This window comes from Gigantopelta aegis, chromosome 15, assembly GCF_016097555.1.
Source record: "Gigantopelta aegis isolate Gae_Host chromosome 15, Gae_host_genome, whole genome shotgun sequence".
Taxonomy (NCBI): Eukaryota; Metazoa; Mollusca; class Gastropoda; order Neomphalida; family Peltospiridae; genus Gigantopelta; species Gigantopelta aegis.
In genome coordinates, this window is record NC_054713.1 from 26602518 (window position 1) to 26625822 (window position 23305).

Here is a 23305-nt window from a genome sequence, read left to right on the forward strand (position 1 = left end):
TTCATATGTATCATTTAATTTTATTCCAAATACCGAACAAAATTTTAAATAACTTGGTGAAAAGAAATCCCGACAAGACTCCTGAATGTATTTATCTGTATAATGCTTTATAAATATTTAAATTATGCTAAATACAATAAATATCTGCATACATACACGTGCGCACACAATAATATTATTTCAGCCCATATCCGATATTTACTGCGTACGAATCCGAACTGATGGTTTATCGGGTGTTAACAACAAAATATTTTTTATTTTGTGATAAGCAATAATTCATAAATGTCTCCAATAAGTCTTGTTGGATGTCGACAGAATTTTCAGGTTCCCTACTGATAGAATAATTAATCATGGAGATATTCACATTCCTATTGCGTGGCCTCCCATTGTCTATGCCCCTCAACTTGTCCACAGGTCTATTTTTGCGTGAGTTCGCGGTTTGCGTCCTCGAGTTACCCCGCAACGGGCACATGCGCATTGGAATGTGAAAGAGGTCTATTGCACAAGTGTGCGCGAACATCGATGCAATTCCTTACGAGAAAATGAAATGCGGAAGTCCGGAATGCATTGCCTGGTTTACGTTCAGAAATGAAACTACCGTTAAAGCTGAAATTTTTGCCAAGAACAAAACACCGTTCTCGACTTTTCTTACATGTCGTAACCTCCCGGTAACCTGAACGACCGTTCTCAACTTATTTCGATGCCTACATACCTTTAGGTCTGCTTTCAGAAGTGGCCTTGAAATTTGCCAGATTCTGTTCTGTGAGTTTTGTTGTCTTCTCGTAGATGTGTGACGACCAGCCAGTCATTGAGCCTAGACTGTTACCGCGGGGACTGTTGGTGCTCACAGACGGGCCTTCCTCCACGCTGGATCTCCGTGCATCTGCTGCACTTATAACATTGTAAATGTCATTTCGTATGGAGGAGAGGTCGGGAACGTTGTCTGTACTCTGTTCTATAGTGTTGGCAATGGCTGGTGACAGGGCAGGTTCGACAGGCGGGGCCTTGTGTTTTGGACTGGTTGGTGGGACCAAGCTGATGCATTTTGCTGACTCAAGTGTGTCCACTTCACAATTCACCATCAGCTTGTTAGTGCTGAAAATGGAATCTTCATCAAGGAACGTGTCGTGAGAGTACTCCCCACATGGCTGGTTTGAGATATCAGCATTTTTATCTTCTAATACATTCCCTTCTACAACTGATTCTTCTTTGTGTTTATCATCCGAAGAGTTTAGGTTGCTTATCACAGCCTCAGACTCATTTTCTGCTTCAATTTGTGCCAATATGCTGTCTTCTAGAGCAGAAGCTTCCCACAGATTAGGTAGGACCACATGACTGTCAGGGCGTGGGACCAGGTGGCTGTCTGTGTGATGGACTACATGACTTTGAGCAGGTGGGACCACGTGACTGTAAGGGTGAGGGACCACGTGACCTGTGTCTGGACACGACACACAGCTTGAGCTGGAGTTGTCTGATGCCGTGTATGGACGTCTGGCGGACGTCAGTCGCTTTATCTCCTCCACATCTTTGCTGGTGAAGCCAGACACACCAAACTGGTTTCCAGTGACACTACTGTAAAACGATCCTTCACGTCGTTTCCCGTCTGGCGACAACATGCCATGGGTAGTGTGGGAAATTATATCAGAACTTTCTTTTGCACTAGATGTAGCTTGTTTGCCCAGTGAAACTGATTGTGTGGTTTCTGTACCTAAAATAAAACCAAAGGAATATCTATTTACAACTCAGTATTTTCTACACTATGGGTATTTGGAAAGAACATGTTTTATTTAACGACGCACACAACACATTTTATTTATGGTTATATAACGTCGGACATATGGTTAAGGACCACACAGATAATGAGAGAGGAAACCTGTTGTCGCCACTACATGGGCTACTCTTTTTCCATTAGCAGTAAGGGATCTTTTATATTCACCATCCCATAGACAGGATATCACATACCACAGCCTTTGATATACCAGTCGTGGTGCACTGGCTGGAGTGAGAAATAGCCCAATGGGCCCACCGACGCTATGGGTATTTGGTGTCTAACATACATGACATTGTATGGTTATTTTAACACTAGTTTAAAAGAGAGCAAAACCTAGTGCTGTAACATAAGTTATTTCTACTGAAAAGCTGCAAGGGATCGTTTATATACACTTTCCCTCAGGCAGAACAGTACATACCACAGAATTTGATGTACAAGTTAAGATGTGCTGATTAGATATTGATCAGAATTTAAACAAGTCAAATGCATAGTAATTCAGTACATAACCCTAACTAAATACATTACTGCTCCATCCATATACACCATAAATATAACTTAATTCTTCATTTTACTTCCAAATACATGCTTATACTGTTTCGTACATACAAAATCGTTGGGAGGTATAATCTGGTTTGGGCTACTAACAATATTACAATGACCAGAAACACTTTGTATACACAGACACTGATATTCTAAACCAAAAAATGTCTTCAATATGTCATTTGAGTAATTAAGAAATCTCTGTTAGTTGGAACCACATTCTATAACAGCAAACTCAGGACACTTTTCTTCACATTATAACTATTAGTTTCTTAGGTGTTAAATACATACTAGAAGTCATATTTACACAACTCAAGAAGTAAGACATAGAAAATGGTTAGAGACTAATGCTAGGCTCAGACTGTCAACTGTTACAACGGAGTTGGCCAACTCAACAGTTGTGTTATAATTTCCCCAACTCCCGACTTATGAAGGGTGCACTCAGATCAACAATTAATGGGTTAAATACGAGAATCGAGTTGTGACAGTGCTCAGACTAGCAAGTGGACAGTCGTACAAGTCATATACGACGACAATCGAGTTGTGAGAGTGCTCAGACTAGCAAGTGGACAGTCGTACAAGTTGTATACGACGACAATCGAGTTGTGAGAGCGCTCAGACTAGCAAATGGACAGTCGTAGAAGTCGTATACGACGACAATCGAGTTGTGAGAGCAGAAAGTTGGCTGGTAGTTGGTAGTCTGAGCCTAGCGTTTCTCAACGTACTTGCATGTGTTGTGGGCCCGACTGCAGGGTTCTTCTCAATGATTTCACACAGTGTTAGTGGCGTGCACGTCCAGGCGTTCAGCATACTCGAGTTGAACGACAACCGGAACTGCAAGGATGACAGTCCTGAAACCAATCACAATCAAAACATTTCTACGTTATTTCATGGTGTGCATCTAATGGTCATGCTCAATCACCATGGGTGACTGAAAACATCAGGCAAGTTAAACCATACCTCGTGTCACCAGTTAATTACATACGTTATATCATAAATATCATATATTATAAAATGATCAAAATAGTTGATGTTCCCTTTTATCAATATAAAGTCAACCATTAGGTGTTTTCTAGGAAATTACAGAAACCAAATTCAATTTAAAACCACTTGAACACCTCAGCAGATTTTGATTACCTGCCTCAGGAGTCATATATGTAATATGTAATATGTTTTTAAACAAGTTATTAGATAAATGAGTGCATAATGGACATGGGTGTTGTAATATATTTCTTATATATCCACAAAAGCAGTTTAAAACTCTTTTTTCTTAATTTCCAAACAAAACTTATTTTATAGTGTTACTACTTACATACAGATAGTTAACTTGGCTATCACACAGTAATCAGTTTCAGATTGAGTACTCCAGTGATAAATATCATTCACTGATATGTGGGTCATCACCATGGAGCAGCCAATCAAATGTCTTTAAAGTGATATTCCACGTGTGTGATATCACTGTGATACCAATAATCTTACAGTGTTATTAACTCTCTACATGTTTTATTATGAATGCAAGACCAAACATAAAATCACTAAATACACTTGGTCCAAACTAATATTTTATCAAACACTACAGTAACTATTTTTAAAAATAAATTTAAACAATTGAATATGGGTTTACACCAGGGGTGGGGAAAAGCCCTTTTCTCCCGGTCTGGGACCGATTCTCGATCTCTGAGACCGAAATTATTTTTTAAAAACATGTGTTTGCCGGTCCCACTTTTGTCATTCTTGTCGGTCCGAAGCACCTGTCCATTTCTATTATTGGAACAAATTCTTATCCGTCAAGTGGACCAGCCTGCCCAGACATCGGTATCTCATGCATGATTTAAAATAATAAATAAATAGTGGTCAGTATAGCTTGTGTTTCAGATGTCTGTGATTTTAAAGTCTGCCTAAGTATATATCGTCAGTCACGGAAGTCGGACCTACAGTAGTGTCAATCCACAGCCACTAGGCTAGACATTAATTTTGTCAAAGTTGCTGAGCCAGTCAAGAGATAAAACAGACGTTAACAATAACACCATTCTTGGTGAGAGAGCCATCAAGGTATTACACTCCAATTAAAACAAAGGACCCAGAGTTTGCAACTGGTTACAATCAACACCTGTCAACACCTATGTACGGAGCTTTGTCGGGTCGAGTGTCTCAGTCCGAAGCAAGAGACTTTTGTGCAATACAAACTGCTTGAAATAGCATAAAATATACTTAAATAATCAATAAATGTATTTATTGTTGACTGTTCAATGTAGTCTATCCAATAATTATAAAGGATTTTAAAATTAACAAAAGGTTTCCACTTTTTTGTTAACAAGTGGGAGTAAGCAGAACAGCTACATGTACTGGTTATCTCAAGAGCCAGTAGAGGTCAAATTTCATCCAATCAGTGATGACGTTATTAATCTCTTTGTCTAAACATGTGCTAGCTCAGGCTGTCAAATGCTTCAACGGTGCAATCTTTTATTAATTTTCAGGACACAGTACTATAATGAATACTCGTACTTTTTATACATATATGGGATTTAAATTGATAACTTTTATTCCTTTTTTATATTATTTATTCCATTATGTAAAATATATACAATTTGTGGGGTGTTTTTTTTCACTGATGCGATAAAAAAGTTATTTTTTTTATTCCTTTCTTTTTTCCCGTCACCCCCCCCCCCCCCCCGTTAATGATGACGTCAAGCGGGACCGATTGACAATTTAATTTTTCCCCACCCCTGGTTTACACAACACATTTCCCTTTTACATAACCTGCTGAATTTAATGTCCGAATGACAAATAGATTATAAAAATTACATTTGTATGAACATGTGAACAAAACGATCATGCTCACAATTTTTAGAGTAGATCTGGGTGGTATACAGTATATACCATTTGGTATCAGTATCATGTCAATACCGAATTACAGTACCGAGCAAATTTCAAACTACCGAAATTTCGGTACTGAAAAATGTTTCCCGCTATTTAGTAAAGTGCTAACAATATACCTGACAAACGCAAAATGGGTATAAATCAGACGAGAGCCGTGTGTACGGAATTTTATTTTATTTAGATGAAATTAGTGGGTGAGTCTTAACTCAGTCATGCATTTAAAGTCAAGTATACCAAAAATACCGCTCGATATTGGTATTGGTATTGTGTCAATACTGAATACCGTACTAATACCAAGGTAAATCAGGGCATAAAATTTGATTTTTTTTTCCAGATAAACAATATGTCGTTTGTGTGGTTTTAGTGTTTGCACGAAAGATTTTCTCCAGTGGTCCAGATACAAATGAAAAGGTTAACCGGCAACGGTAATCAAATGAGAATCTAAGATGGGCGATTTTCGTAGCTTTTCTCCAAATTCTTATCATAAATACTAAATTATTATTATTATTTTGTATGCTGGGACTAACTTGAAAGCTGCCATTTACATTTCAGCACACTACCCCATCGGTTCTGATACCGGGGAGTACTTGTCACAGGTATCCCTTAACAGAAACTTGTAATACAAATGCTATAGTTACATATATATATATATATACGATGATATATCTGACGTTGTTGTTTGGGGATACCTGTGAGTACTTGTTGGCACCAATCAACAGTCTGAACAAAACAGGGATTTCCGGGAAGCTTTGAGCTTTAAGCTTCCGGGTCTGAACGGAATGCTAGATTAGTGCCAGAATACCACCACCACAAAGAGAAAGAAAGAAATACCTGTGAGGTAGCTTTTGAGTATTTCAGGTTGCTCATGGTCACGAAGGTACGCTGTTGAGGCATAAAAATGTCTGAAATATACAAGTCAAAACAATCAGGGATAATTTAAGATCAGGGCCCATATTTCCGAAGCTATCTTAGTGCTAAGACATCGTAAACCTATCGTAAGCTATGACGTCACTATGGTGTGTGCTGTAGTATGTCATAGCATACAATGGTTTTACGGTTTCATAGTGCTGAGATAGTTTTGAAAATACCTAGTCAGGATTCTATTGTTAAAAAAACAATGATGGTCAACTTAAGACCAGGATTCTATTGTTAAAAAAACAATGATGGTCAACTTAAGACTAGGATTCTATTGTTAAAACAACAATGATGGTCAACTTAAGACCCGGATTCTATTGTTAAAACAACAATGATGGTCAACTTAAGACCAGGATTCTATGACAAGACAATTAATGTCCTAATCAAACCATTGGAAAAAACTTGGAGTGTTTTCTCTTTTATAGATACATTACCTGTCCTCAAACAAGGGCACCTCCCCCCCACGCAAGTGGTCTGGTCCGAACATCTCAACAGCCAATGGGATGGCCTAAATTCTTCTACTGCATACTGCTCTCTAGTTCCGGTCACATGACTTAACTTCCTTCTTTTTCCCTGAGTGCATCGCACGGAGAACAGGAAGCGGGGAGGCCCGGGCGGGTAATGTATCTATAAAGGAGAAAACACTCCAAGTTTTCTCCATTTCTTTTCACATTACCTGTCCTCAAACAAGGGCAGCATTCAACAGATGGTGGTGGGTGCCGAGATCCGTAAATGCTTGTGATAACTCCCCAAACCGGAAAGAGGCTGACTAGTGGAAGAATAAGGCCAATCTTGGTAAGCTCTCCTCCTAGGAATGCCCGTCACAGACGAATGCAGGTAATGTTCGTAATAACAACCAGAATCGTGGCATCCGTCAGCAGTGGCAGGTGCGGCTCCTAGAACAAAGGACCAGGAGGCGGCAGCCACATCTCATGCTGGTTCTGACAGGGTGGGAAGACGTAGCCACCAGGGATGCAGGTGTTAGGTAACCCTCACATATTGAAGTGTTAGTAATAACAAGCGACAACCTAATGAGGTGCATCCGTCAGAACATTGAACAGAACAAGACCCCCGAGTGTTTTCTGCCTAGTACACCAAAGAACTGTTAGTTCAATAACGACAACAAATAACCACATGCAGTGCAGGGTAAAGGTTATCGAGACAAAAGTTCCGTGAACTGTGCAAAAGAACAAAAGTCTAAGCAATCCTCACCTGTCGATTCGATGGACATCTTGGTATGCAGCCCAGAATCCGACAGACATCAACGGCGACGAGGACGGCTTGTATTCAACAGTCTGTGCAGCAACAACCGGACCCAGATGATGGAACCCCTCAACGTCCTCTGTGGAGATATCCCTCAGATAATAGTTGGTGAAGATGGAGTCCGTAGCCCAGAAACAACCAGTGATAATGTGCTGAATGGGTGTGTTGCAGTGCAGGGACATTGTGGCAGCCAAGGCACGGAGTTCATGCGGATTAAAAGCAGATGGAGCAGGTAAACCCTCCTTCTGATAGGCGGTCAGGATAGAAGACCGGATCCAGGTGGCCACCGTGTTTTTGGTAATATCCCTCAACCGACTCTGGTTACAGGAAAGGAAAAGTCTTTTGCGATGTTGTCGAAAAGATCTGGTCCTCTCGATGTACTGGTGCAGGGCTCTGACAGGGCACAACGCCAAGTCCTCAACGTCCGCTGGACCAACGATAGAGGAGAGGGCCTGCACAACATACGAACGAGGCGCTTGGTCTGGTAACTGATTCTTTGCAACAAAGTTCATGAGTAACCCCAAGTTAACCGCACGACGATCTCGGTGAAAACGTACCAAGTCCACATCAAGAGCATGGAGTTCTGAGACACGGGCAGCCGTGGCAAAACCGAGTAAAAACACCGTCTTCCGCGTCAAGTCTTGCAGGGAAGAGGATTCGATCGGCTCATAAGGTGCGGTCGATAATGCTCTTAACACCAGATTCAGGTCCCATCTTGGTGGCCGAAACCGGTGTACTTGATCATCAAGGCGAAACCCTTTGATCACCTTATGGATCTCAGGAATACCCGATAACTTCGTTCCAGTAGCAACATCACGAACAGTAGCGATGACCGAAACGTACCCAGTGATGGTAGACCCCTTCAATCGTAAAACGGTCCGCAGATACAGCAAAAAATCAGCGAGACGAGGTATCTGGATTGTCTGAGGTTTTAGTTTTTGCCAGACACACCATCGATGAAAGCAAAGCCATCTGACGTTGTAAGCCACAGTAGTAGATGATCTGTGCACTTTCAAAATGGCCGCCGTGGACTGCAAAGAAAAGCCTTAAAGGATGTGGATCGGCAAGACGTATTAGATCTGGATACCATATCCTAGATGACCACATCGGAGCTTCGGGATGGAGCATCCATTCTGTCGGCTGTGGAGACGACAGCCAAGACAGCGTGTCGGCTAGTACATTGGAAACCCCTGGAATATGGCGAGACCGAAGTTGCAGCGGAATCTCGTCGACCAGCTTGTAGAGATGATAAGTCAACTGCAGCAGACTGCTGGAGTGGGTTCTGCCTTGACGGTTGATATAAGCCGCCGCGGTGGTACTGTCTGTGGCCACCATGAGAGAGGCCCCTGTCAACATCTGTCGCCAATGAAGGATAGCGTAGTAGACTGCCAACAACTAGCAGGTTGATGTGAAGTCCGAGTTTGCCGGGAGACCACAGCCCTGAAGTAGTCTGGTTGCTGAGATGGGCTCCCCAACCTTCCAGTGACGCGTCGACGAACAGGTGATGAGTGGCTAGGAAGGGCCGCATAGAGACACCGTCTAAGACGTTCGATCGGAGCTGCCACCACTGCAGGTTGGAGCGTAGATTGTCCGGGAGCGAGATGATCAAGTCCGGATTGTTGAAACGAACAAACGGGTTGAGCAACATCTGCAAGCGCCGCAACTGGAGACGACCTCTGAGTGTCAAATCCTGGGCAGAAGTGAGGAGACCCAGGAGACTCTGCCAACCGTGGAAGGTCATTGGAACGGTAAGGGCTATGGCAATCATGGTCTGGATTTTCTCCCAACGGTCTAGAGGGACTTGAACGAGGCCCAGGTCGGGTCGAAGCCAAGTGCCTATGAACTGTAGAGACTGCGTGGGAGCCAGTCGAGATTTCCCATTGTTGATAATCCAACCCAGATGTTTGAGAAAGTCCACGATGAAGGCAACATGTGCAGTAAGCCCTGTCTTGCTCTGGCACTTCATCAGGCAATCGTCGAGGTACGGGTAAAAGGATATACCTCTGCGATGCAGGAAGCGGGACATCGGAGTCGTGATTCTGGTAAACAGCCATGGCGCCATGGATATCCCAAAGGGCAGGACTGTCCATTCGTAATGCCGACCCTGTAGTACGAACCGGAGGTAGCGATGACAATCGGCATGCATCGGAACGTGAAGGTAGGCGTCCTTGAGATCTAGCAAGGCAAGCCAATCCCCCGGTTTGATCACGGCAAGGACATCTCGCAACGTTAACATCTTGAAGGACGGAGGAGGAAGCAGGTAGTGGTCGTTGAAAAACGCCAAGTTGTGGATCATTCGCAGCTCCGGTGAATCTTTCTTTGGCACGAGGAAGATGTCCGAGTAAAAGCCGGGTGTTAGGCGTGCTTCCGAAATGCTGCGAACGGCTCCCTTCTCCACCAGTTTGTTGACGGACTCCTGTAGGACATTGACTTGTGATACGGAATGCCGCGGTTCTCGAGGTGAAGTGGTCAATGGAGGGATGGAAGACAATTGCAGACGATACCCTGTCTTCAAGATCAACGTGACAAACGGATCTTGGCAAAGTGTCTCCCAGTTTTGCCAATAACGGCGAAGTCGACTTCCGACCATGGATATTTCGACCGGTGTGTTGCACACCGGAAGCGTCAAAACCGAGTCGTTGTTCTGGTTCAAAATCAGGGGCGGGCGTAGGTCGAGACAATCTGAGCAGTCCAAGATTGGTTGGCTGGCGTCAACGTCGGCCAGGCTTCCCCTGGGTCCGAGCGGGAGGACTGGATGGTCGTCTGTCCAGAAACCGTCGAGAAGGTTGACCTCGAAAGGAACCTCTCTAGCGCTTAGATGGTGGTTGTGCAGTGAACGTAGACGTTCGCTTCGTGGATTCCAACGTCGAAATAAGTTGTAAAGCTTTGACAGTTGCTGTCGACTGCTGGTCTTTATCATTGGCCGTAACCACGTCAGAAACCTTGCCTGCAAACAGCTTTGTTGCGGACCACGGTTGAGCTAACAGCTCCTTGTTATGCTGGAAATCCAAAGTTGACTTTTTCAGATAAGCCTGGCGACGGTACTGCATCAACATCGATGACATAGAGGTAACCGAAGACATCAGGAAAGCCAGCATCTGCGCCGATTGTTGAAACAGCGCGTAGCACCGTGCATCTTTTGCCTGGGTGGCCATCGCAGCAAGGAAAACGTCCAAGTAAGACAACACATACGGTGATTCCAAGACGGGAAGGCGACAAAGGACGCTGTCTCTTTAAAGGTGCGGTCTAAATCTGTTGCCACGTTGGATATGAGTGTACCGGCTGCCAAGGAACGGATAACCACATCTTCGGGAGGGACATCAGTCGCTATCATCGGTGTCGGTCCCTTCTTGGACGGCGTTGGTGGATGTGGCAAGGACGGCAACATGTCATAGACGGTCGCCAAGCAATCCTTCATAGTCATATGGTCAGTAGAGTCAGGCTCATCAATGATAGAAACCGCTGTAGGCGCTGCATCCCCAAAGTCTCGGAGCACTCGAGCACAGGCCAATCGATCTGCCGAAATGGAAGCCGCCGGTGAACAGGACCGTGGACGGTCCCGTCTAGAACCCTCGGAGGCCCTGGAAGTCACATCAATCGAAGGTCGGCGCTGACGATTCATGGAACCCATAGGGAGCCGTGCAGGTCGTGGGGCACGGCTACAGTCCCGGCTCCGATGCGCCGAAGATGACTTCCCCGCCGAAGATCGGTGAGCCTTGGAGTCCGTGGAACGTCTATCTGCATGAGCCGGCTTCTTAGAGGGCTGCGTAGAGACCGCAGGCCTGTCATCCAAAGTCTTAGGTATCGGTGGAGCTGAAGAAGTCGCACCCCCTGAAGAGGGGACTGGAACCTGACCTGACCCCGAAACCGCTGGTTTGGGTAAGGTCGCCATTGATGCCATTGTTTCTTTCAGCATGGTCGGTAGAATGGAACGTAACACTTCCGCCATGGAGTCAGCAATCGAAGGCGAAGATTCCACCTTCTTGGTCCTCGCTGACACCACCAACGACATCAGACAACCCCGAACAAAGGTCGCATCTTGAATTGAGACCACACGGAACACGACAACCCGGACATAAGTCGTGAGGGTCGCCGCCGGAAGTAAACTTCTTGCAGCATAAACACACTCGAACTAGTCGCTGAACATTATCAGACATGATAGTAATTTTTCAATCTGTGAAAAGAAAGGAAAACCAACCATAACACAAACACAAAGCCGGTAAAATGGCAAAATGGCGTCCGACACGACAACCAGCGATATAAACAACATTTCATGTAATCAAACGCTTGGGAAGTCAAGCAAAATACACGAAAGACATACGAAAGCTAACGAAAATGAAGGTAAAAAACATTTCACCCAAACACGAATACAAAACCAAAGGTCTTATAAAAAATAAAAATTTGACTCCAAAACAGAGCTTTCTTAAACTATCTATGAGCTATTTGATGTCTAACATGGTGTTTCCAACACGGCTATTTGATGTCTAACATGGTGTTTCCAACACGGCTATTTGATATCTAACATGGTGTTTCCAACACGGCTATTTGAGGTCTAACATGGTGTTTCCAACACGGCTATTTGGCTATTTGAACACGGTCTAACATGGTGTTTCCAACACGGCTATTTGAGGTCTAACATGGTGTTTCCAACACGGCTATTTGAGGTCTAACATGGTGTTTCCAACACGGCTATTTGATGTCTAACATGGTGTTTCCAACACGGCTATTTGAGGTCTAACATGGTGTTTCCAACACGGCTATTTGAGGTATTTGAGGTCTAACATGGTGTGTTTCCATGGTGTTTCCACACGGCTATTTGATGTCTAACATGGTGTTTCCAACACGGCTATTTGAGGTCTAACATGGTGTTTCCAACACGGCTATTTGAGGTCTAACATGGTGTTTCCAACACGGCTATTTGATGTCTAACATGGTGTTTCCAACACGGCTATTTGAAGTCTAACATGGTGTTTCCAACACGGCTATTTGATGTCTAACATGGTGTTTCCAACACGGCTATTTGATGTCTAACATGGTGTTTCCAACACGGCTATTTGATGTCTAACATGGTGTTTCCAACACGGCTATTTGATGTCTAACATGGCGTTTCCAACACCGCTATTTGATGTCTCTAACATGGTGTTTCCAACACGGCTATTTGATGTCTAACATGGTGTTTCCAACACGGCTATTTGATGTCTAACATGGTGTTTCCAACACCGTATTTGATGTCTAACATGATGTTTCCAACACCAGGTAGAACGAAAACCTGAAAGATTACATTTATTTACCATTAATATGACTAAAACTAAATGCCTTTTGATAAAACTAATTACCATAATATAGAGAAATTCTGAAACAGGCTTCACAGTCACAAGGTAAAACTATATGTCGGACAGATAGATGGACAGACAGACAAATGGACAACACACAGTAGAGAACTCAAACCATTATTACTGGCCCCTATCAAATTTACATAGATGAGAATGTCCAATCCCAAAAATTCCTAAAAATTACAGCCGCTTATTTAAAAAAAAAATTAAATGAATGTTTAGCAGGTTATAAATAATAATGCTGAGGGAGTGAAACGTAGCAAATTTTGACAAAACCCGGAACGAAATCGGGCAGCGCAAAACTCCGGAATATTCTCATCTATAAATTTAACAGGCCCTCAGATCATCAAGATTGCATATATGCTGTACATCAGGTTTTAATGTTACATTTTTTTTTTTTTAATTAATGATTGCCTAACGATTGTCAACACTGATGTGGTAACAGGTTACCATAATACATGTATGTAACAAACAAAATGATTGGGTATATTTGAGACTTCAGTCATAATTAAAAACATGCAATTAATTAATCAATATTTTACTGCAAAAGTTTATTACACATGTGAAATAAGCACATGGTATAATCTAAAACACAATGTGACAATATCACTGTGTATAACAAGGATACAATATATTCTTTTTACTACCACAATACGGTTTGTGTACAGAACTGTGGTGAAATCTTCACTTACTTCAGTGCCTTAACATCCGCAATCATCGAGTGGATGTAGCTTTCCATCAATCCATCATTTAATGCCATACGCACCCATGCCTTACAACAGAAAACAAAACCAGATTAACATCAGATTCAGAGCAGGCATATAGCGCCATATCCCAATTTTTTTGGCAGATTTCTTTCTTTTAAGTTGACCTTTTGACAAAACTGATGACTCCTATCATTATTGTATGATTTTTTTTTAACCCTATCATGAAACCTAACCCATTTTCTTTCTTGGGGAGGTGGTTGCATGCAGCACACACATTGTAAATATTCAGTTCCATAGTGCCATACTCAAAAATGTCTTTCTGGCGGCAACCCTGATGAGGGATATATTGTTAGTAGAAAATAACAGAAACAGGACACAGACATACTTATGTAGGTGTTGACTAAAATAAGAGAATACTGATAAATTAATGTATAGTATAATGTATAAATAGAATGATTTACATATTACAATAATTCTTACACATGTTAAAAGTTCTACTACATTTAATTACATTTGCAATATTTCTTTGTATGTTTGGAATTCTCAGTGTTTTGACTATTAAAGAACTACTTTGTTCACTAACACAAGTGTATGTTGAAGTTAAAAGTTTGTTTTGTTTAACAACACCACTAGAGCACATTGATGTATTAATCAGCAGCTATTGGATGTCAAACATTTGGTAATTTTGACATATAGTTATAAAAAGGAAACGTTCTACATTTTTCCATTAGAGCAAGGGATATTTTGTATGTCATTTCCCACAGGCAGGAAAGCACATACATGTGTACCACAACATTTGACCAGTTATGGTGCAATGGTTGAAATGAGAGAAAAACAGTCAGTTGAATGGATCCACCAAGGTGGTTTAATCCTGCGACACAAGCACCTCAGGTGAGCACTCAACCCACTGAGCTAAATACCCCCACCCACACCCACACCCTGTATGTTGAAGATAAAAATCTCCACAATACATGTAACATCATCATTTTAGTTTCATGAAAATCCCTGCTTCTTAAAATGTACATGTACACACAAAATAACACATATCTTAGTGATTTCCTTAGAAATTAGGCAAGGCATAGTAGACCAAACACTTTTGGGGCATTTTCGCTATTTTCGGGGCACTTGTTTTTCATTAAAAATACACAAAAATTAATTAAAATAAACATTAATGTAATTTATATGCTTGCTTTAATAAATGAATGGCAAAATATATAAAAGGCATAATTTATTAATTAATAATACCTTTTTTGGCTGTTTTATAAAGGCTATTTTAGAATTAATTACTGAAAAAGGCTTCTTTAATCTCAGGGCAGCATGGTGCTGATTAAGGCAAGATGGTGCTAGACTATTGAGGCATGGTGCCACACCATGTTAAAACAAGCTAGGGAAAACACTATATCTTCTCATATATTTGTTTTACATTTGTGAAAAATAAAGATGCAGACAACAAAAGTAAAGAAATGTGGAAGTTTATTTTGATATGGGTGAAGGTAACCAAACACATACATGTATCATCTAAAAATGACAAAGAAAAAAAGTCAAACAAAACAAACCTAAAACCTGCAACAACAAACATGTAATATACAATAACTAAGCTCACACCATATATTTCATATTTCTTACACACCTGATGGTGAGAACACATACGTTATTTTTGGTTACACATGGTTGTGAACATATGTACGTGTGTTAACAATTTCAAGACATACCACTGGCTGCTCCTAGGTGATGACCAGGTCACCAATGCCATACAACCAATGAAAAACTACATGATGGAAATCGATTAGACTGTGACGTATAGTTAACTGGACATGCATGTGTCTGTGACGTGTAAGTCAGCTTACAAGTGCAACGGCTGTAAATAACTTTTAGTCGATAAAGATGTTAAAATATGCTTAAAACCTGGTTTTGGAGGATATGTAAGAAATAGAATAATACATTCGTGTCTGTTAGATACCATTTATCTTACAATTCGTTGTTTAAAAACGTATCAAACTCACTTTTGCTCAATAGATACATTTTAAAACAACTCGTGAGATAAATGGTATTTAACAGCCACTCATGTATTATTCTCTATTTACTTAAATGACACAGATACTGGATAGGAACTGAAAAAACTAACTAATGAACTTTAAGTTACTTATATATAGAATAACTAGTTAATGATGTCGGATATTGGCGTTATCCTATGAAGGTAAGAATGCGAAATTCTGCAAGGCACTGCCGAGCGGAATTTCTCATTCAGCCTGAACATGATAAAGCCGATACCCATCATTAACTAGTTATTATCTTTATCCTGCAGACCATAACAAATTAAGAGGAAAAGCTATTATTTCTGTTGTTTCAGCTACATTGTACGATGACCTGGAGGTCAAATGATCAATTTTGTAATGTACATTGTAGCTATGTGTGTGACATCAGAAGTCACATCCTGTTACTATACGTATATGACTTTGCTTTATCCATCATCATATTAGAACTGTCAATAGAAACGGTGGTTGTCAATAGAAACGGTGGTTGTCAATAGAAGCGGTGGTTGTCAATAGAAACAGTGGCTGCAGGATAAAAGATGATATCCATCTGATTATACCCAGTGTGCTATAATATATAATCAATTCTCACCCTGCAGAAACCAATTTCTGTTGTTATCTGACTAAGCCGCTTCAGCTGTGTCACCACATCACCATGCGTAAACTGGATTACAAAGTTCCAAAAGTTCTGAAAAATAAAACACCATTATGATAACAATCTCAAAATAAAAAGGGAATTCCCGATTTAGAAGTTCCTTTCCAGATCACACATATGTGCAATACACGATACATTTTTCTCTCATCCTCAGGTTTTTGGGACAGAGCTATCCCGTGGAAGAAAGCTATGTAAAAATGTCTTGCATTTAATACGACGTCATTGGTAATATATGACATCATATTAATGTGAGATGGTGACACAAGGTCTTTAGACACAGTTTTAAATTAATATTTTGTTATTGAAACCTTCATTAAAAAAGCTATCTTTCAAACAAATCTACAGTGGCCAAATTGCAAAACTAAAAGTACTGAATTACATGAATGTAAAATATTGCAATTTAAACAACAATTTGCATTCCATTTTTAGTATTTTTTGTACTGTTCTTTACACTGTGTTTTAAATTAACTGTTGAATTTTTATATTGATGTTGATTATGAATTCATTTATGCATTTACCCAATAGCCAATGTATTTTTTGTGTTGGGGTGTCATTAAACATTCATTTATTCATTCATTCAAGTTTTAGTGATGATGTCCAATCTTAATCAACTAAATCATGTAATATTCAACAGAAAGTTGGTCAATATTAAAAAATATACATGTATACTTCTTTTAGTTATCATATCATACGAATACACAATAACAAACAAAATAACAAAATGTCCAAGCTTGGAAAAATTTACCAAGTTGAAGTCAGACTGCTGTCCTTGTGAGGCGAAGTTCATGTAGCTTGTAAACTGCAATACACACAAAGAAATAGATAGTAATTACTGACAGTGAATAATGCCCCACAACACATTCGTCCAGTGCATGCATGGTCATTCTGTAATGGGTGAAGGCCAGTACCTCACAGGGTTGTTTGTAAAAAAGCAATATTAAGTTTTAAAAAGTTAAAATTTGTTTCGGTTAACCAGTTTGCAAGAGCACATTGATTTATCAATCATTTCTATTGGATGTCAAATATTTGGTAATTTTTACATATAGTCTTAGAGAGGACACACAGGTAGACTTATTTTATTTATCAACTTACAACTGCTTAAAATTTAATGTATTTTGGGACTTTTCGTTTAAATTGATATAGCTTTTTCCTTTGTAATGTAAAGCTCTTTTAGCAACTTTCATAAAGTAATGACATCAAATAAATGACATAGGTGCATGTACAGCCCATTTAAAACACCGTGGCCATATTTGATTCCCAGCTGAATTCATATACATGACATTGTATATAACACTTTTGTGTACGAGTTGTTCAATAATTGAACACAAGTTTAGTATTCTATGTTTTATATCCTCAAAAATCCTCATAAATTTATAACTAAACTTGTTTACAGTGCTTACATTTACAAGATTAACTTATTCCTCACAAGTTCCATTAGTGCTAACTTCAATGAATGGCATGGCTTTGGTGTTTAAGTCATCACTATGGAGCAGCCAGTCAGTGTTTCTGGCAGAAATAAATGTTTGGGTATCGTGCTATGGAACTGAATGCAACCACAGTCAATAGGGGTAATGGGGGGCCTCCCCCAGAAAGAAAACTGGGTTAAGTTCAGGGTTAGAGTTGAGAAAATCATACAGTAGTGATAAGAGTCATTAATTTTCTCAAAAGGTTAACTTAAAAAAAAAAAAAATCTGCAAAACATTTGGGTATGGCCCCATACCAGGGTTCGAACTTAACGGTTGCCCGATCGCCCCTGGTGACTGAAAACGACGACGGGCGACTGAAAACCCACAGTAAGGTTGCCCACCTGTTGACCGATTTTTTTTTTTTTTAAATCAATAATTAACAAATAAATAAAAGTACAGCTATGTAGCCTACTTTGCACCATGAAAAAGTGTAGGTCTGCTTTTACATATAAACATATGCCCAATATAAAAATAGGTGCAAGGTAAGTTAAGTGGCATGTAAACTTGGGCACAAATTCATGTCGACAAGATTCAGCCCTGGTTATGTGTACACGTCATAGATCGTATCCACTGAACATTATATTTTAGGGGGTTTTTTTTATTATTATTATTTCATTGAGATGGGGTGGGAGGAGGAAGGGGCTGTGTTGGTTATACCAGTGCTCAACGTTTGGTGAATGCAAGCATCTTTGTTTGTTGGAAATTATATAATTGGGAATTATATAATCCTATTATCTAATTTAATATGAAACGCTAAGCGTAGCTCGTGTTCTAACTTCTAACATGTGCATAGTTCGTGACCCATCACGTGCATAGTTCAAAATAAATGTTTTCTCTTATAATCTGTAGCAATATTGTTGTTTTTTTAGAAAATATTATTCGGGCAAGTGAAAATAGATCCGGGCAAGTGAAAGTGCTGTCACCACTTGCCTGGATGGCAACTCAAAAAAAAAGCTAAGCGCAGACACTGCATACCCGTTTTACCCTCAGGTAGAAACCCTGCCAGTTATATGTACAAGTAACATGTAACCCACCTTGTGTTTGAATGAATCTTTCAGTCCATGAAGAAACACAGCTTCAAGAATGTTACACAGATTGTTGCCATCGTCATCACTGAAATCAAACTTATTGGAGTCATATATGTTATTTCATTACAATATATATTTAAAACTGTTGTAGATCTTATCCAAATATCAAACCAAAAAAACAATAACTCAAATAAATCTTCACAATTATTGGAAATGTTTCTTCATGACTCATGAATACAAAACGTCACACATGTATATGTAAATGTATGAACATTCAAATGAATTATCAGATGATTTTTGTTGTTTGTAAGTTCAGTATAAAGATCTTCAGCCAATGCCATGGTAGTCTAAATTCAGATAGAAACCAAAGTTTATACATCTATGCAAAGTTATACAATTACAGTGAAACCCCTCTAAACCGGACACCCTGTAAACCAAGCACATTATCCGGTTTTAAGAGGTATTCGGTTTAGAGAGGTTAATTTCTGTACTGAGTTTTATAAAAAGGACTGTGAAAAATGGCCGGTTTTGAGAATTCTGGTTTACAGAGGGTCCAGTTTTGAGTGGTTTTACTGTACATGTCAAAGATTGGGCACATAACAATTCTTACTAAATGACCCAGCAAAATATTGCCTAAAAATATAGACATTTGATTTGTCTCAAAAAGCTACAACCAGGTAGTTGTCATGACCTGTTGTCAGCTCACCCTATCTGCTGGACCAGCCTCAGTGGTGTCATGGTAGGCCATCGGTCTACAGGCTGGTAGGTACTGGGTTCGGATCCCAGTCGAGGCATGGGATTTTTAATCCAGATACCGACTCCAAACCCTGAGTGCTCAATGGGTAGGTGTAAACCACTTGCACTGACCAGTGATCCATAACTGGTTCAATAAAGGCCATGGTTTGTGCTATCCTGCCTGTGGGAAGCGCAAATAAAAGATCCCTTGCTGCTAATCGGAAGAGTAGCCCATGTAGTGGCGACAGCGGGTTTCCTCTCAAAATATGTGTGGTCTGTAACCATATGTCTGACGCTATATAACCGTAAATGAAATGTGTTGAGTGCGTCGTTAAATAAAACATTTCTTTCTTTCTTTCCTATCTGTTGGTCAACTTGCCCTTTAAAAGTTACCACCTCGGTATTTCTGATGCAAGGTGTTCCATTAACAGTAGAAGATTATTAATAAGCAGATTCCCACAGAAACGAGAGTATATACCAGTCATGGAATATCGGTTGATACAGAAACACATCCAATGGGTCCACTGATGAGAACCTCAACCATACAGTGTTACATATATTACATGACATCAAATACTACCTCAGTGCTTACAAAATGACAGAATCAACAGGAAGCAACAACCGGCTACCTCCTAAACGACAAGACCAAATAACCAATGAAAAGGGCTTATTACCAACTAGGGGAAATGTGTTAGACAGTTCTTCTAGTAGCACAGCTTTCTAGTTCCTTTCTTCTGCCTACTACTGGTTGATTGAACTAGAAAACATTGTACACACACCTTCCTATGGGATCCTCTGCCGTGACCACCTTTCTACTGGTTGACTGAACTAGAAAACATTGTGCACACACCTTCCTATAGGATCCTCCGACATGAGCACCTTTCTACTGGTTGACTGAACTAGAAAACATTGTACACACACCTTCCTATAGGATCCTCTGCCATGACCACCTTTCTACTGGTTGACTGAACTAGAAAACATTGTACACACACCTTCCTATGGGATCCTCTGCCATGACCACCTTTCTACTGGTTGACTGAACTAGAAAACATTGTGCACACACCTTCCTATAGGATCCTCCGACATGAGCACCTTTCTACTGGTTGATTGAACTAGAAAACATTGTAAAGGGGTATCCTCCGAAGTGAGCACCTTTGCTACTGGTTGACCTAGCACAGCTTGTGCACACACCTTCCTATAGGTTCCTCCGATCACTTTCTACGACCGAACTAGAAAACGTGTACACACACCTTTTTATAGCACCTCTTGGCTTTCTACTGGTTGACTGAACTAGAAAACATTGTACACACACCTTCTAGGGGATCGTGTGCCGTGACCACCTTTCTACTGGTTGAATGAATTAGAAAACATTGTACACACACCTTCCTATGGGATCCTCCGACATGAGCACCTTTCTACTGGTTGACTGAACTAGAAAACATTGTACACACACCTTCCTATGGGATCCTCTGCCGTGACCACCTTTCTACTGGTTGACTGAACTAGAAAACATTGTACACACACCTTCCTATGGGATCCTCTGCCGTGACCACCTTTCTACTGGTTGAATGAACTAGAAAACATTGTACACACACCTTCCTATGGGATCCTCTGCACAGCTTTCTGGCACCTTTCTACTGGTTGACCTAGAAGTAATGAAAAGGGTCACCGTCTAGGGGACATGTGCTAGACACCTTTTCTAGCACAGCCTGACCACCTTTCTACTGGTTGATTGAACTAGAACTAGAAAACATTGTATATACACCTTCCTATGGGATCCTCTGCCGTGACCACCTTTCTACTGGTTGACTGAACTAGGTTGATTGAACTAGAAACATTGTACACATGTACCTTCCTATGGGATTTTCTAGCACTTGCCGTGGCACCTTTCTACTGGTTGAATGAACTAGAAAACATTTACACTTTCTATTGACTGACCACTAGAAACTGGTTGTTGACTAGAAAAGCACACACCCTTCCTATGGGATCCTCTGCTGTGACCACCTTTCTACTGGTTGACTGAACTAGAAAACATTGTACACCCACCTTCCTATGGGATCCTCTGCTGTGACCACCTTTCTACTGGTTGACTGACTAGAAAACATTGTACACACACCTTCCTATGGGATCCTTTGCTGTGACCACCTTTCTACTAGTTGACTGAACTAGAAAACATTATACACACACCTTCCTATGGGATCCTCTGCCGTTAGCTGTTTCTGTTGGAGAACTTTAATCCCTCTAGAGAACTCAACAGTGATGTTACTTTTGATATCATTCTCCCGCCTCACTGCCTCTGATGATGGATGATCTAGAAACAACCAAAGGGACATTTTATACAACATACACTGTACACATACGAAGACAAATAATCTAAACAATAGCACCTCTAGATTGTAATCATTCGTGATTATGCTCCAGCTAGTGCACCTGAATGAATGAATGAATGTTTAACGACACCCCAGCACAAAAATACACATTGGCTATTGGGTGTCACAAATGGTAAGTATATGAAAATATTATATATATATATATTTATGTAAAACCACAGTGTAAGGAGCTGTGGGTGAAAAGTATAATACAATACATAAAATCAAGGTAAGTACATTTTAAAACTTTGTATAGAAGTCAAAGTGTTTTAAAAACTTTACAATTAATTCTGGGTGGAACTTAAAAGATTCCAAAACATTTCTTTTGCCAAATATATCATTTCTCGTCAGCTTGAGATGATCACACTCCACCAAAATGTGGCGCACAGTCAGTGTACACTGACAATGTTCACATTGAGGGGGAGGGTCCTTCTTTAAAATAAATGAATGCGTCAAATATGTATGGACAATGCGGGCACGGCACAAGACTACTTCATCCTTCCTGCATCGCCTGTAGGATGACTGCCACTCTCCCAGGACTGCTTTGACAGAATGAAGCTTGTTCGCAACCCCACCGTCCCAATCATCTTGCCAAGTCAAAAAGATATATTGGTTAATATGAAATTTAAAATCACTGTAGGGGACACCAACATGGACACGGGGCAAGTTCAAAGCAGACTTGGCAGCAACATCTGCCTTTTCGTTACCCTTAATGCCAACATGGCTGGGTACCCAACAAAATATAACATTTTTATTGGCAATTGATAAAAAGACACACTTTCGTATCACCATCCCAACTAAGGGATGCTCCAACTTCATGTACTGTAGAGCTTGGAGACATGAAAGCGAGTCTGTTAAAATAATATACTTGGATGCACATGAATCCTTAATCTGTTCCAGGGCTTTAATAACTGCCCAAATTTCAGCAGTAAAGATTGATGCTGAATCGGGCAATCTCATGGAAATTATTGCATCTGATGGAAACACTAGCACAAGCCACAGAATTCCCATCCCGTGATCCGTCTGTGTAAACAGGAATGTAATCACAGTAGCGCTATTGGATTCCCATGAAATGTTGTTTATAAATAACTGCATCTGTGCGATCTTTTTTTAGATGCACAAGATCTAATACAATTTTTGGTGGTTTGATACACCAAGGTGGCAAAATAAAATATGAAGGCATTTCAAAAATGTCTGTTAAATCAATGTTGGAAACTGATAAAAACTGCTTAATGCGAAGACCAAATGTTCGAATCGCATTCGGTTTCGCATCAAATAACTTCATGTATTTATTATCAAATACCGCATTATGTGCAGGATGTTTTGGCATTGCTTTAATCTTTGTAGCATACTGCAGAGAAAGCTTTGCACGTCTAGCACCCAAACTAGGTTCGTGTGCATCGACATACAAGCTCTCCACAGGAGATGTTTTGAAAGCACCAAGACAAAGCCTAAGTCCCTGGTTGTGTATAGGATCTAGCATTTGCAAGTAAGACTTACGTGCCGACCCATACACAATGCACCCATAATCAAGTTTAGACCGAACTAAAGATCTATAAAGTCGGAGCATAACCTTTCGATCTGCTCCCCATTCAGTCTTGCCAATAACC

General features: G+C 40.5%; 1 protein-coding gene across 2 annotated transcripts in view; it reads right to left on the minus strand.

Moving 5' to 3' along the window:
- LOC121390161 overlaps positions 1 to 23305 on the minus strand; it is a 71247-nt gene that overhangs the window by 43174 nt on the left and 4768 nt on the right. For both annotated transcript variants that reach the window (XM_041521909.1, XM_041521908.1), the window contains exons 2-9: positions 21514 to 21637; positions 18598 to 18676; positions 16843 to 16896; positions 16035 to 16130; positions 13395 to 13474; positions 6023 to 6093; positions 3037 to 3162; positions 713 to 1708 (exon numbers count right to left, since the gene is read on the minus strand). In XM_041521909.1, the coding sequence (XP_041377843.1) occupies positions 713 to 1708; positions 3037 to 3162; positions 6023 to 6093; positions 13395 to 13474; positions 16035 to 16130; positions 16843 to 16896; positions 18598 to 18676; positions 21514 to 21637 (1626 nt within the window). The remainder of the gene's footprint in view (positions 1 to 712; positions 1709 to 3036; positions 3163 to 6022; positions 6094 to 13394; positions 13475 to 16034; positions 16131 to 16842; positions 16897 to 18597; positions 18677 to 21513; positions 21638 to 23305) is intronic.